We start from the raw sequence: 16,553 nt of genomic DNA on the forward strand, positions 1-16,553 counted from the left end.
AATCAGTAAGGGCTATTTTGCTTCTTTAGAGCCGCAAGAGAAAATCAAGTATGGCTAATATCGTAAATTCCTAAAACGTTAAAATTTTCTATTAGTCTTTGTATTATTTGTAAATTGTGAATTTAACCCTTACACTCAAATTTGGTCAAATTTAATCCTTGCAATTTTTGAGTTTTGAAAATTTCAATCTTGCCTCAAACAACTGTAGTTAAATCTATTCGATAAATTCTACTATTAGCCTCATGCCATGCATAAGTTTTAGATTTAGTCTATTTTTATTTAATTTGATCATATTAGTCCTTAATACCTTTTGAATTTTAAAATTTTAACTAACAAAAGTAATGCGATTTTTTTGAATGCATAATTAGTAAGCTGACAAGTCATAACACATGTGACAAAATGTTTACTACATAAAATTTCAGAAATATAAGAAATTAATTGCTTAAGAACTGAAATTTCAAAAATTAAAAAATGCACCACTAAAATAGAGTAAAGGGACTAAGTGTACAATTTAAGCATAGTACAAGGATGAGTAGCAGAATTTGACCTTCCTAAAACCTTTCTCCGTTTTGTTTTATATCTTGCCATTTGCCCCTCCGTTCCGTTCCCTTGACAATCCCACATCTCCTTTTTCTTTCGCTGGTCGGTTAACAACACACGAAAGGGAAAAAAGAAGAAAAAATCCCCCGAAATATTAATAGATTTCTCTTTCAAATCCATTGAGTTTTAATCGACAACCCTAAATTTTGTTGAATCCGATCTCGGACTCTTCCATTTTGACTCTCCCCTCCAAAAACTCTTTCGAGAAAATAAAGCCTCTCATGGCCTTTATACGATCTTAATCGGTAAAATCCTTCTCTCTACAGCTGCTAAATGTTTCGTTCCGTTTCGTTTTCCTTTTTAATTTGATTTTTTTCATTTTTTTGTGAACTTTAGTGGATTTTGTGAGTGAAGTGAGTGAGGCATGAAGCGAGAGTTGGATTACGGATTGGATGGCTCACTCGGTCAAACTCGGGAGGCAGTGACTCAGTCTCAAACTCAGGCGAGTTCTAGTAGTAGTTATAAAAGAGTTAATAATACTCAAGTGAATGGTTACATTGTATACACTCGAGTTAAAAAGTCGAGAATTAATTGCCGTATTTCTGAGAATTCAGATAGCGAAAAGCTCGAGGTCTTTAATAAACCGATAAATGGTGTTAAAGTGTCTTTAATTGACGAGGATCAGGAGAATAAAACATTGGCTGACACAAGTGGTGTAAACAATAATTTGAATGAAGGTAGATCGAGAAATGGAAATGTAGCAGGGGATAAGGTGGTAGTAGAAAATGTGATTGATGAGAGCTTAGTTGTTCGAGATATTGTCAAAGGGGGTCCACTTATAGAGGCTTTGGTTGAAGAAAGCCATACTATTGGAGAAAATGCCATCGTAGGGAACCTGGTAGTTGAGGCAATTGGAATAGATGGTAGGCGTGTTGTTCAATCTAGTCAGTCTATGGATGAGCTCGAGACTTATTTGGTAGAGAAAAGAGGTTTTGACAGTAGTGACGGTGATGATGATGATTTACTCTTGAAGACCCTGAGGCGGCCCAAGAAATCGTTTTTGAGACCAAAGGTTGAAACAGAAGAAAGTTTGGTGTGCGAAGAGCAGAATGTTGAAAATGTGTTAGTTTCAACTTTTGGTGGAGAAGAAGCAGCTGAAGAAAGTGGATTGACGACTCCTAGGAAGAATTTGGAGTTGAAAATGTCAAAAAAGATCTCACTTAATAAGTGCCCAATGACTGTTAAAGAGCTCTTTGACACTGGTTTACTTGATGGGGTTCCAGTAGTTTACATGGGTACAATTAGTAGTAAGGTGTTTCCTGGCTGCCGCCGTTGCTTCTTTTAATTTTGAATATATCCTTTAATTTTTTGTTTCTCTTTGGAATTTAAATATAGTGTGTAGCTTAGTTTTATATTAATTCCAGACAGCTGGTCTTCGGGGCATCATTACCGATGGAGGAATTTTGTGTTCATGTTCCTTGTGTAAAGGGCGCAGAGTAAGCAACCGCTTTCCCAGGTTTCAGTTTTGGATTCTGTATAACTCTGTGATTAATAATTGCTGTTATTGATCTTCTTGCTGTTGTTCTGTTCCCTATGTTAGGTTGTTCCACCTTCCCAATTTGAGATTCATGCTTGTAAACAATACAAACGAGCAGCTCAATATATCTGCTTTGAAAATGGGAAGAGCTTGCTTGAGGTATTGCGGGCATGCAGGAGAGGACCTCTGCATACATTAGAAGCAACAATTCAAAATATCATTAGAGCTGTACCTGAGCAAAAATGTTTCACTTGTAGAAGATGCAAAGGTCACCTTTTGTTTTATTAAATACATTATTATTGACAGAGGCAAGTAACCAGAATATTTTTATTTCACTGAGATCTTATTCTTTTTGTCATTCACCTGATTCTAGGATCATTTCCTGTAATACATGTTGGCCAAGTAGGACCGCTTTGCAATTCATGTGTGGAGTTGAAGAAATCTCAGTGCATTACAATGAGTTCACTCAGTGTTGGAACCAGGTATGCGTTCCTTAAGCATTGTTTTGTAAAATAATGAAACTAATAAATAGTAATTGATCCTTGCAATTACTTTAAAATTTTATTTGTCATTAGTTGAATATTTTAATTGTAAAATATCCTTGCAAATAAAAATGTTTCACTTGTAGAAGATACAAAGGATCAGTTACAAATTTTATTTGTAAAATATCCTTGCAAATAAAAATGTTTCACTTCCTTAATATTTGTCATTAGTTGAATATTTTATTTGTTTGACAATTGCACTGTTATGACTTATGATCCTTGCAATTACTTTGAAAATTTCAAAATCTTTTCATGATAACTAGAACTTTATTACAAATTTGTAATCTAGCAAGTTAGATTCAATTATTTGTATGACATTTTTTGGGTTTTTAGATTGTCCCTTCAGTTTTAATTGATTGATGCATTGTATAAAAAGTGACATGTTAAGTTTGTTTGACTGATAATTTGTTCAGCATGTGTACTCCTTGATAGAAATGCAATTTATTCATTTTTCTTTTGGAGGGATAAACTGACTTACTGTATGAAATTTAACGTAACTGAAGTTGTAAGGTAATGCTAGAGTGACATTTGTTTATAGTTTCTAGTAGTAACGTGTAGATACATTATTTTATATGGTTGCATTGTTTTATTGCAAATCACATTCCTTTGGAACTGCTTCAATGGGTATCTTTCCATAATCCACGAGTTAATGGAATGTGACAAGAAATTAGCTTTTTGTTTATGCTTGATATAATTGTTCTTAATGTTTATCAGTTAGTACCCGAGGGTAATACTTTATATTTAAATTTATTATTTTATATGTTTTATTTTTGTGTTGTTTCAGATCACAAGAACCTGTTTCAATGTTGCAGTCCTTTGTAAGTTCACCATTGAGTATCTCTCCACAAAATAGAAGTCAAAGGAAGAAAGCAAGCAAGTTAGTGTCTCTTAATATCTCTTCTTTATTCTTTTTCTGTGCCATTTATTGCTATCATTTTTGGCTCATAAACATGCCAATATATTTAAGTAAGATGATTTTTTCTTTTTAATATTTCACTGCCTTTTATCATGTATACCCCTGCATTATTTCAGGTCATCGGAGCTAGATTTGACATCAAATTCACCTCAGTGTTCTTCATCATCTATTTCTTCACAAAATAGACGTCCATGGAAGACAACAAGAAAGTTGGTGACCTTACAATTGTCATTTGCTGTCACATAATTCTTTTTTTAGCCAATTTCTTTCCATTCATGGAAAGTGAATTGTTTTATTTGGAAGCTATATAGTAGTTCTAGGTGGTAGTTTGAACTTTAAATAGTGTTCCTTTTCTTGTAGGTTTATAGTTGGTGCATCATACTTCTGTCTGTGTTGTTTCCAGGTTAACAAAGCCAGGGTTATTCACAAAGTCCCTGAAGAGTGCTCCAGTGCATATTTCCTCACAAGATAAGGGCCATTGGAGAACAAAAAAGAAGTTAGTATCATTTTATCCTTTTTTTTCATTTTATGACGGTTTCAAACTTCTGTTGTTCTATGCCTGTAAGGTTTGAGACACAAGGATCTGTTTTTAGTGAAGCTTCTTCTGAGTCCGTGGTCATCTTCATAGTTATTCCCCTTTTGTGTCTTTTGTGCTTTTATTGGTTTTCAGGGCGGTGAAACCAGTTTTGATGTCAAAGACATTCAAAGGTGCCTCATCACCAATTTTTTCTCCCTATGGAAGTCAATGGAAGAAGACGACAAAGTTGGTACTTCTTAAATATATTTCTTTAATAAGCTGTAATTCCCTTTTCTGATGGAATCTCCTTTGTTTTTGAAATCTTTTTTCTATAGGGATCAGCAATTGCATAAGTTGGTATTCGAGGAAGATGGACTGCCTGATGGGACTGAAGTTGCATACTATGCCCGTGGACAGGTAATTGAGATGAAAGTAATTTATTTTATGCCTTCATATATCAGTGGTGTGTAAAGTGTGATTAATTTTAATGGGCAGAGATTGCTTGAGGGTTACAAAAAGGGCTTTGGGATAATTTGTCGTTGTTGCAATTGTGAGGTATTGTGCTTTTATTGCTTGAGCTTGAAATTCTCAAAATTGCATTTTGTGTCTGTTTATGTTATTCCTTCTGTTGTGCAGGTTAGCCCCTCACAGTTTGAAGCTCATGCTGGTTGGGCTTCTCGTCGGAAACCGTATGTTTCTATATCAGATGCTTTACAGCTTCCTTCATAAGTTACTATTTTAAAAATATCTTGATTATATTTGTGTATTTTGGCAGCTATGCACACATCTACACGTCTAATGGGGTGTCTCTGCATGAACTGGCAATATCTCTCTCAAAAGGACGCCTTTATTCTGCAAAGGATAATGACGTTGCATGCATCATTTGTGCTGATGGTGGAAATCTTTTGCTTTGCGATGGATGCCCAAGGGCGTTTCATAAAGGTTTGATTGTAAATATTGAGAATTTCTTATAATCAGGAAATGCATGGATGGAATAGTTTGATCTTGTTTTATTGGTTTCATAGCTCATATTTGGTGGTATTTTGCTTGGACAGTTTGAGACTTATTTGTCTTTGGGGTTTTAGGGATTGATCTGGAGCAGTGATTTTTTTTTTTTTGTGTGTGTGTGTGTTGTTAAGAATGATAATTGAGTGACCTGAGCCCTAAGGTCTGAGGTCTCCACTCCTGTGCCTGATATGCTTGAGATTTACGGTACTAGATTTGTGGCATTGCCTATATAGATGATAAAGAATTTATATATTTTACCAAGAGAAGGTAATAAGGAGAAAAAAAAAAAGTGCATTTCTCAAATGTGCGGCATGTTTTTTAAATGGAATGTTTTATTCAAAAGGGTAGGACTAGAGGGAAATAAACAGAAGTGGAGTTTGAGTTGGATGAAAGGCCAACTCATTTAGACGATAACCGGAGGCTGAGAGTTGATGGGAGATGACTCAGTCAGTGGCATTGCATATTAACACAAATGTATTCTTGCTTTGTCCCTTATGTGCTTGTTTGTAGATGTTTCCATTTGCATTTTGCTTTAAAGATTTACTTTACTCAGTTCTTTTGTTTTAAACTTTAAAACTGTTAATAGTTGGCTCTGATGATTAGTTTTCCAGCTCTGATTTAACTGATTGTTATTGAGTAGAACTTTATTGATCTATGCAGAATGCGCTTCTCTGCCAACAATTCCTCATGGTCGCTGGTACTGCAAATATTGCCAGAACATGTTTATGAGAGAAAAATGTGCAGAGCATAATGCTAATGCTGCTGCTGCTGGAAGAATTTTAGGAGTTGATGCTATAGAACAAATAACCAGCAGATGCATTCGAATTGTGAAAAACATTGAGGCAGAACTTAGTGGATGCGCATTATGCAGGTTATGAGTACACACAACGATGAACCATGAAGCCTATTTGTTTACAGTTTGCATTTGCGATATTTCCATAAATTTCTTTAGTTCTTTCCCCAATGCCTTTTGGTTTGGCTTGAAATTGTCCTTCTTTGATTTTATTTTATATAGGGCATGTGATTTTAGCAAATCAGGATTTGGTCCTCGGACAGTTATACTTTGTGATCAGGTATAATGTTAATTTTTTATTTCATCTTGTCTTTGCATTGGGCTTCAACACTGATAAAAATCCCCCCGCTTTCATTTCATTTTCGCTGATGTGCTCATTTATTTTTTAAAAATAATTTTGTATCAGTGTGAGAAAGAATATCATATTGGCTGTTTGAAGACTCATAAAATGGCTGATCTAAGGGTATGTATGCATTATTGTCACTGTTTTTTTCTTTGATTATTAAATATGAAATTCTTGATTCCTATCTGTTGGACACATTATCTGTTAATGGATGAAAATACTGATGCTGCTTGTACAACAGGAAATACCGAAAGGGAAGTGGTTTTGCTGCTCAGATTGCGGTAGGATCCATTCTACACTACAGAAGTTGCTCATTCATGGAGCTGAAAGGCTCCCTGACTCCCTTTTGGATGTATTAAAGAAGAAATATGTGGAAAAAGGTTTAGATGCTGATATCAATATTGATGTGAGATGGAGGCTTCTTAGCGGCAAATTCGCTTCTCCTGAAACTAGATTGTTGCTTTCTCAAGCAGTTGGTATCTTCCATGTAAGTATTGTTCATGTTATATTTTGCCAATATTGATAAACTGTAGTCATGCAATGCTATTCTGTAATTATTGCAATTATTATAGGTTTATTTTCGAGTTTTTATTTGCCAAGTATGCTTTCTGGGTTGGATGTTGCATGGAAACATCAGTATCTTGTAACTAACGTTTATGCCAGTCATCTTCTTTCTTTTATCATTTAATTTTCTTTTTTCCCTTCTGCTAAAGTGGCTGGGGAAGCCGAAATACTGAGCTTATAACTTTATATGGTTAATATATGTTCATCTCTTTCTTTCCTAATATACTTTTTAGCATTATCTATTCTATTATCTGTAAAATCTCGAGGCATCTTAATATTACCTTGCTTTGATATTATTATGGTGGAATTTTTCACCCATTAAATATTATATTCTGTAAAAGAACATAAGTGTACAATTTAGACATTTTGAAAGCATTTAAGCCAAAAGGATTGAGAAATGGATGCATTTTGCTTTGATGCCTCTGTTTATGGACTTCTTTAAAGGTTTTTGGGGATATCAGATGATAAGTGTGTTTTTCCAGGTAGACTTATCTAACCAGGGTTTTATCCTGCCAATCTGAAGCATTGCTTAGCAAAGCCGCCATGATTTGCATGTTCCATTCAGAACTGTGATTTAGCAGTGTTGGATAATTTTTGCCTTTTGGGGCTCTGATGAGGCTATGTTTTTTGTTTTCAAAACATAAAAGATGCATCGAGCCATGGCTTACCTTATTTCACTGAACTTTTCTTTTTTGTTTGGGTCAAGGAATGTTTCAACCCCATAGTTGATGCAGCAACTGGGAGGGACCTTATCCCGTGCATGGTTTATGGGTAAGCATGAGCTTTTTTCTTTTCTTCTCTTTTGGTGCTGGATGTTGCTGGTTGTAGATATATACACCCCCGTTTTTTTGACAAACTTGTATTACCTTCTCTCTTACAGAAGGAACTTAAAAGGCCAAGAATATGGAGGAATGTATTGTGCTGTATTGACAATTAAGTAAGACGTATTTGCATAACATTTAAAGCTTTAGATGCTTTTGCTATTTGAATGTTGACAATATTCTCTTTTGGATAATGTTGCAGCTCATTCGTTGTATCAGCTGGAATAATTCGAGTTTTTGGGCAAGAAATTGCTGAAATTCCTTTAGTTGCTACAAGCATTGCTAACCATGGAAAGGTGAGGCTAATGGACCCAAGTTTGTCTTTATAATCTTTGCCTGCGATTCCTACCTCTTTTAAATAGTTTTACTTGGATTTTCAATTGCTGGCTTGGTAATATTGATGACTGTTCTAGTTTTTCTAATTCCACGAAACAGTCTGAAGATATTCTTCTTGCCAACACACTTGGAGTTGCTTTTTCCTACACATCTCGTAAATTCCTCTGTGATTTTACGAAATTATTAGAGCTTTGATTGCATATTGCTGTTATCTTTTACCTGTTCTGATATCATGTCTTCAATCTTGATTTACTGGAACTAAATTACCATACAGGGATACTTCCAGCTGTTATTCTCTTGTATTGAAAAGCTGTTGGCATTCTTGAATGTAAAAAATATCGTTCTCCCAGCTGCCGAAGAAGCTGAATCAATCTGGACAGATAAATTCGGTTTCAAGAAGTTAAGACCCGACCAGGTTTGTCAATAACATCATCATAGTCATGCTTGTATTCCCCCCTTTTATCTAATTCAACTGCCATGTTTCTGAAAACATTACATTTCCTTTGTGTTTCAGCTCAGTGAATATAGAAAATCATGCTGCCAGATGGTTATTTTCCAAGGAACTTCAATGCTACAGAAAGAAGTTCCAACCGATCAACTCGTTAGCAGCATCGAGCGCACGGAATTATACAAACATATGAACCAAGGAAGATCTTATTTTCTAGAGTGAGGAAATGCACTTGTGTGTTCTTTTTTTCTTTTTAAATGTTAAATTTAATTGAATTTGTGCACGGAATTAGATAGATAATTGAAGTTTCATAAATTGTGTTATTTTGTTTGTCACTTTTTAAGGTGAAGATGATAAAGAAGTGGAGCTCAATTTGTGAACTGAACCAAATGCTGTTAAAATATCCATTACAGGTCCCTACTATTACGAAACAGCCCTGCCACATACAAGAACTTGAATTCTTTAGCATAATGAATTTGAAGCAAACCATGCATTTATTTCCATTATCACATAGCACAAAAATCTCTGGTTTATATCTGATATGTGGCCTTAAGTACCTTTTGTCTTTGATGACTTGTCATAATTAGGGATGGCAACACGACAAGGTGAGTTGTTTTTAGGTTCGGCCTGACTCGACTCGGTTTTGCCTGTTTAATGCTTTAGCATTTGATTCCGACCTCGGCTCCTTCCTCGACCTTGCATCTTGCCTTGATCTGTATTGTCAAGTTTGAAATTCTACATAAAAGTTTGGATATTATATTAATGGTTAAAATATGCCACAAGTTATTATACTTTTTGAAATTTTGGAATTTAGTCCCTTTTTTTCTTATTTTCAGAAATTTAGTCTTTTATTTTTCAAAATTCAAATACAACGGTTAACATTGTTAAATTTAGGTTAATTATATTTTTTTAATTATATGGCTACTAAGTGAGTTTTTTCAGTAATTTTATTTTAAAATATCACTCCAACAAATTCTAAAAAGATTTATAGCATTAATATAAAAAGAAGAAGGATTAAATTCTTGAAATTAAAAGTGTAATTTAAAAGTTTATAAATTTTAAAAGTAAATGTTTTTGTGGCATATTTGAACTTATATTAATTTATACGGAAATAAATAGTGTACGTCTAATAATCTCTAATGAAAATGAGATTGTGATTACAATAAAACTATGTTATGTATTTTTAAAATCAAAAGTTGAAAATTTACTTATATAATTGAGAGAAGGGTATTTTAGCAAGTATAAATTGATTTTGAGAGTCAGCTGACTCATTTTGTTCTGAAACTTAGTTTTAGATGTATTTAAAACAGGAAAAAAAAAACTTAGTTGGTAGAATTGAATTGGATCGATCGGAATTGGTTGGTACATTAGACAAAAAGTTTTTTGGATCGTTTATTGATTTGATTGAGTTCGCAATTGAATTGATTTGGTTAGATTTTATAAATTTGTAATTTTTTTTAAATTAACAATTTTCTAGATTGATGATTGAATTAAGAATTTGTAATTTGATCAAATCAATTCGAAAATCAATTTAGTTTGGAAAGCCATATTAAATCGATTTAGTTTGGAAAGTTATACTAAATAATAATGTTATTTGGGTTTTCTTTGTCATTCAATATCTCATTGCTCTTAATCTTTACGTAATAAGGTTATTAGAGTACTCAATCCTTTATCCAAAAACTCTTATTCATCAAACATTTGGTGGTGCATACATAATTTATGAAATTGACTTTTATAATTTCCGTCCTCCACTTTATAACAATGCTAAATAATCTTATCAAAGTTTTCGTGATAACCCACACACATATATATATATAATATGTATATAAAACGAGTGGTCAACAAATGGAAGAAGATGATCATGCAACCTAGTCGAAGTTCCAAAAACATTAATATTAAATGTGAGATTACAACATCCTCTTATTGTCATTCTTAATTTTCTTCAACAAATTGCTACGCAATTCCACCATGGAAAGAAGGTAAGCATAATATATTCACAAAACTCCCACCCATGTTAGGACATGCGGCAAATGTAGAGGACATTGAAACATTAAACCTACCACCGATAAGTAGATAAAATTATTCTCTCGAGAAAACTATCACTCAAACAACGGATAGTTTGGTTTTTATTGGGAACATGAAAATTTTTTGTCACTAAACCTCATATGAGTTCAATGTTTTATTTTATCAGAGCCTAAATAAATGACAATATCTATCTTGTCACAATCATCCTTGTCCCATCGAAGACATTCCTTCCATGCGCTCTGTAATGATAGCTAGATGACAAGTTCAACGCGTTAAAACCATATTACACGGAGCTCGTTTATAAATACCCCAAAAACGATTAAAAAAAAAGATCAACATTCGAAAGATATCTAAACGTACACTCTCTCTATACTCAGCCTTCAAACTTCCCACCTTCATTCTCCATAATCTTTTAAACAAAACTAATAACTTAGCTTATATTTTGCCAGGAGACCTTGCTTCTCTTATTATTATTATTATTATTATTATTATTATTATTATTATTAATATTATTATTATGAAAGGTTATTATTTGATTATTAGTCCTACTTTAGAGATAAAAAGGGGCATGAGCTTTTTGTACGTGATATGCTCCTGTCTCTCTCTCTCTCTCTATACTTCTTATTATTTTGGTAGATAAAGATGAAATTGTTAAAATAAATGTAAAAGAAAAGGAAGAATCAAAGTATAATGTCGAATAAATAGGTTTAATTGTTGAATTTTATGGTAACGAATTCAACGGAGTAAGTTATAGTGATACTAGCGCTATAAAAAAATATTAAATGTATTCAACTGGGGGAGAATTTTGAATAAATTCATACTATTTTGATTGAAATCTGATGGTGTTTCTCGTAGTCTTCTGTTGGGTTGGTTTACTTTTGAGCATGTTTTGTTTGCTTTTATCTTTTTTTTCTTAAGACACATTTAGTATGGTACTAAAATCCTGTTAAAAATGTTTTAGTTTGTATTAATTAGAGTTTGATGTTGAAGGGATTTAATTAATCTCTCTACTAAAAAATAATTTAATTCTTATAGATTTAATTTCGATACACAACGATAAAATTTTAGATGGTGATAACCTTTGATTTTAAAAAACTCACTTTTTATGTTTAAATTGACATGACAAAAAAAGAAAGAAAGAAAAAAGTTAACATTTGCAAGGCATGATGAAAATTCAATTACTCTTAAACATTTAGTATAAGAAGGAATAAATGTTAGGTATAGTGATAAAATACATTACTTTCCTTAAAGAAAATGTACATTTGAATTTTGAAGACAATGTTATTAGAAGTATTTGTGAACCTCGAATCATAAAATTAAATTTTTGTTTTTTTTTGGGGGGGGGGTTGAGAAAGAAAAATATCTTTATTTTTTGGTGAATTATAAGAGGAGGAAAAAACCCTATCATTAACGCGACTCGGACTCAGGCCACACCTGAAATAATGAACACTCTAACTATCATATCAACAAACAAGATTTAAGAAAATTTTCTTTTTTAACAACCCTCTAAATTTATTATATATGAAAATATCATCACTCAATTTAAGACATGAAATTTATTGGGGGTATGAAATGATAATAAAAACAAGAGGCTTTTTAGCATGAAATATGAAATTGATATCCATAGAGTTAATATACTAACAAAACACGCACGCCCATGATGAGAAAGCACTACAAAACATATAGCTTTCTTTATTGGTGGGTCAATAATATATGCACATCTCTTACATTCCTTTTTTTACACCTCATTTTACTAACAAACACATGCTTTCTCACCTTTTTCCCTTTTCCTTTTCCTACTTATTTTTTGTGTTGTATTCATCTCTTTTGTTTTTCTGATTGCGAGAATCAAATTGAATTTATTCAAAACAGATTTTTAGCGGCGCTTTTAGAAGCGCCGTAAAAAACGCCGCTGTAAGCAGCGCCGCAATTTTTTTGTGGCTTTTATGTGAAAAAAAGGCCACTAAAAGTCATCACTTTTAGCGGCGTTTGAACGGAAAATGCCGCTAAAAGTAGATACCTTTAGCGGCGCTTTACCATAAACGCCGCTAATAGTATAGACCTTTAGCGGCGCTTAGCAAACAAACGCCGCTAAAATCACATACCTTTAGCGGCGTTTGTTTGCAAAGCGCCGCTAAAAGTACAGACCTTTAGCGGAGCTTTAGCCCAAAAAACTGCTAAATTTACAGACCTATAGCGGCGCTTACACAAAAAACGCCGCCAAAAGTACAGACCTTTTAGCGGCGCTTTATCCACAAATGCCGCCAAAAGTAGAGTCCTTTAGCGGCGCTTTCCCCACAAACGCCGCTAAATTTACAGATTGAAATCGTTGCGTTTTAACCAATATCGAACCCTCCTACATTAGAAATTCAACCAATAATAGCAAATATGACATACAAATCCAACCAATAACATTAAACCTAAATAATACTTTAAATTCAATGAAAGATATATGATTTACATTAATAAATAAAGTATAACTAAGTATATTGTTACAATAATATTCAATGTAAAAATGTTAAAAATATCGTCAGAACAATCAAATAAATATCTAAGAAGGCGGCTGCTGCGATAGCTGAAACATCTTCATCATTTGTTGAAGCTGTAGCTGCAGCTCATCATACTTTCAACTCTGCTCCGCCTCTCTTGCTGCTGCCGCTGCCTCCCTCGCTGCTGCCGCTGCCTCCCTCTCTGCTGCATCGGCTAGAAGTTGTTGCTGGAGTTCTTCATATTTTCTTTGAACCTCTGCAATTTGCTCAACTGTGCTCGCTTGCATCTGAGCTAGCTGATCTCTTAACCTCTAAACTTCAGCTTGAGCTTGACTTCCGGAAGGCATGTATTGCTGGGAGCTGGATCTAAAATATTGGGTCGGGGTAACACCAGATCCTTGAAATCGAACCCGATTATACCTCTCAGGACCCAAAACTTCATTAATAATTCTGTCATCAATGTCCTCATGATTAACAGAACTATCAGTTGAAGCAGTCGCTTCGTACTCCGCCTTCTTTTCCTTTAGTCTCTCCTAAAAAATAAATGAAAGAGTTAGAAACGAAATATATAATGAAAAAAAATAGAAAATAACATAACATTATTTAAAAAAAATGCAACATAATTTAGAACAAATCAAATTTTATTAAGTTAATATACCATAATTTCTCCGGCTTCGGATGTCATTGGGGATCCATCTTTCTTCCTATGCGTAATGTCAAAAAGCTGAAGGCGTCTAACTTTTTGACCAGACGAGACTTCCTACAATGTAGTAATAAAAATATTATTTAGTAGTAGAGACTCATCGTAAATTGATAAAATTAATAAATTTATAATACCTCGGCCTCAGCTACGCGAGGAAAACTTCTCGACCCTGCCGTGTGTGTGAATTTTTGTTTCTGTCTACTACTTGTTCCAACATGCTCACAGTCCTACATTGAGTAATTATTATTATGTATATAGTAAATACTAGAAACCAAACAATTTAGAAGAGTTTGAAAGTACGTAATACCTCTCCTTTTTTTGAATTCCAAAATCTAACTGTATCTTCCCACTGGTACCTCAGCATTCCCGGCGGGACATTGCACAATTTTTCCTCGAGACTTATGTCTTTCTTAAAATATTGTTTTTTTAAAGTACTTTTATTATCTCTTCATTTTTTGCCCAAGGTCTTCTTGATATAGTCATCAGAGACCTTTAAAATAAATCTCTCCTAAAAAAACACAAGGTTAAAAAGTAAATAAAAATTAAACTTAAACCAAAGCATTATAGATTAATTTCACATTTTCTTACCTTAATATTGTCGAGAGCTTGATTTTTGTTGCTGTCAGGCATGTGATGCCATGATTCATAGTTGATGGACAACATATTTGAATTTCGTGCAAGAATGCCCAAATAGCCAGCTAAAACTTGAGCTTTAGTTCCGACAGGCTGACCATGATTATTTCTACGAACTTTGACACGCTCGGTAGGAGCTAAGTCGTACAAATCTGTAAGTAGCGTACGACCTCGACCTCTGCGCGTCCCGGCACTCTCAACTAAAAAATGACATATTATTATATTAAAAATAAAAAAATAAATTAATAATAAAAGCGAACACGCATGTAAAACAAACTAAACATTACCCTGAACTTCTGCAGTATCGTGAACTGTCTCCGGCACACTTGAAGATCCAACAACTGTTTGTTGTTCACTATTGCCTTCTTCTGAATTTGGATTATTCTGAACAATATTTAAATGTCGTAACTTTCTTGTACGCATTTTTCCTGCAATAAACATAAAACGGTGTAAATTTTAATAACAAATTAGAACAACAACAGTACACATAAAATAGTTAAATTATATAACATGAGCAAGATTAAAATAATAACATTACATATAAGTAAAAATTGTAAATTCTTACTATATTATAATTCGTAAATATCTTCATCCACATCCCGACGAACCCATTGAAAATGCGTACTAGTACTAGGGATATTTTCATTTAAGTTTTGTTGTGGAAAAGGCAAAGTTTCTGATCTTTCAATGATATCATCTATACTTTCATTGCCCATGTCAAACAAGTCTCTAGGGCTGTTTCGAAGTACAACGTACCAACCCTCATCAATTGGATCTTTTGAGTAAAAAACTTGTTTCACTTGAGAAGAAAATACGTACGGCTCGTCTATTAATTGTTCTCCGGTGTGAATCAATCGAGAGAAATTCACCATTGTAAACTCGAATTGATCGTTTTTAATACCACGAGCAGTATTCACATCAGCCCAATCACCTCGAAATAAGACAACTTTCCATTTTCCATAGTAATCCAATTCAATAATGTTCGTAAGAATTCCGTAAAAATCCACATTTCCCTCGACAGGATTACTGTCCCTAGCACTAGCATAACTCGTAATAGAAGAATTAACAACTAGTCCGCAATTTTGGGTTCGCCTCAATCTCTTCCGATATTTGGTATGAAATCTGAATCCATTGATGATGAAGCCACTGTATCTTTTCACTAATTGATGCGGACCCTGGGAAAGCCATTTAACTTCGTCACTAACGGCCTTCCCACTCCAAACCTATTGAATCAAAATATGATTTGAGTAATAATTATAAATGTTACGAGAAAACTTTATGATTTGATTCGGAATATGATTTGAGTAATAATAAAAGAACACGTTGCATACCGTTTGGCTTAACCATTCATGAAAAGATTCAGTGAATAACTTATTAATCTCTCGATGTGGTAATCTTCGTGAGCGTAAACGAGATCTCAATATTTGTTTGTACTCACTATGTTGAAAACAGGTTTAGTTGGTTAGAAAATAAATAAATCAAGAAGATGAATATTTATCATATGTATCATATTCTAGAACTTACTTGCATAATGGTTGAATTGCATCGTGGTGGAAAAGAACAGATCTATGTGCTTGTATCCAAGATCGGTCATCTAATTCCGCAACTTCAACTTTGCCGATTGGTTCTCCATAACTTTGAAATAAATAAGTTTCGGCCAAGTTAGGATCATTGAGCCCAGCATTTCTACTTGGTCTATTCAATCTTGTTTCAACATCTTCTAAATATCTAGAACAGAATGTCATACATTCCTCTGCCAAGTAGCCTTCAGCAATTGATCCTTCCGGATAACGCTTATTACGGCAATAAGACTTCAATTTGCTCAGGAACCTAAACACGATATACTACATTATCAAAGGTTGTAACTATATGTATAGAGTTGAATGAATGAAAGAGCTTGAAATAAATTAGCACCTTTCTATGGGATACATCCAACGATAGAACACCGGTCCACCAATTATTGCTTCACGAGGGAGATGAATTACCAGGTGCACCATAATAGTGAAGAAGGAAGGTGGAAAGATCTTCTCCAAATTGCATAATGTCAAAGCCGCTCGATTTTGTATTTTTTCAAGTTCTTCAACGTTCAGAACTTTGCCACAAATTGCTTTCATTATATTCGACAGTTCAATTATACAGGACGTTACCTTCTTTGACATACAACACCGTAAAGCAACTGGAAGTAGATCTTGCATCAAGATGTGATAGTCATGTGATTTTAATGAATACAGTTTTCGATCTTTAAGACTTACATATCGAGATATATTTGATGCATATGCATCTGAGACCTTTATATCCTTCAACACTGTGCAGAACATTTCTTTCTCTTCCTTCGACA

At 33.8% G+C, this 16,553-nt stretch overlaps 1 protein-coding gene across 5 annotated transcripts; it reads left to right on the forward strand.

The window, feature by feature from the left end:
* The first annotated feature begins 598 nt into the window (after window positions 1-598).
* On the forward strand, window positions 599-8,868 carry LOC107905330 (increased DNA methylation 1). Of its 5 annotated transcripts, none has more exons than XM_016831962.2 (23): window positions 599-845; window positions 937-1,852; window positions 1,965-2,036; window positions 2,141-2,345; window positions 2,451-2,559; window positions 3,404-3,496; window positions 3,652-3,744; window positions 3,939-4,031; window positions 4,206-4,298; window positions 4,388-4,469; window positions 4,548-4,607; window positions 4,689-4,741; window positions 4,828-4,994; window positions 5,721-5,931; window positions 6,076-6,133; window positions 6,260-6,316; window positions 6,438-6,683; window positions 7,467-7,531; window positions 7,641-7,697; window positions 7,784-7,877; window positions 8,192-8,332; window positions 8,432-8,599; window positions 8,710-8,868. In XM_016831962.2, exons 2-22 carry the CDS (start codon window positions 965-967, stop codon window positions 8,585-8,587), a joined length of 3,093 nt encoding a protein of 1,030 aa, XP_016687451.2. In that variant the 5' UTR covers window positions 599-845; window positions 937-964; the 3' UTR covers window positions 8,588-8,599; window positions 8,710-8,868. The 5 variants fall into 5 exon arrangements, with proteins under 5 accessions (XP_016687451.2, XP_016687450.2, XP_040970990.1 ...); XM_016831961.2 differs by having other exon boundaries at window positions 8,432-8,583; XM_041115062.1 differs by having other exon boundaries at window positions 600-845; window positions 937-1,042; window positions 8,432-8,868.
* Window positions 8,869-16,553: the final 7,685 nt, after the last annotated feature.

The sequence above is a fragment of the Gossypium hirsutum genome, chromosome A01, assembly GCF_007990345.1.
Source record: "Gossypium hirsutum isolate 1008001.06 chromosome A01, Gossypium_hirsutum_v2.1, whole genome shotgun sequence".
Taxonomy (NCBI): domain Eukaryota; kingdom Viridiplantae; phylum Streptophyta; class Magnoliopsida; order Malvales; family Malvaceae; genus Gossypium; species Gossypium hirsutum.

Excerpts from the sequence above, each read along its gene's own strand:
- LOC107905330 (XM_016831962.2), top strand. The coding sequence starts at position 965 with ATGAAGCGAGAGTTGGATTACGGATTGGATGGCTCACTCGGTCAAACT. Across the intron at positions 3,497-3,651 it reads CAAAGGAAGAAAGCAAGCAA|GTCATCGGAGCTAGATTTGA; the intron begins GTTAGTGTCTCT and ends GCATTATTTCAG. Across the intron at positions 4,032-4,205 it reads CATTGGAGAACAAAAAAGAA|GGCGGTGAAACCAGTTTTGA; the intron begins GTTAGTATCATT and ends ATTGGTTTTCAG.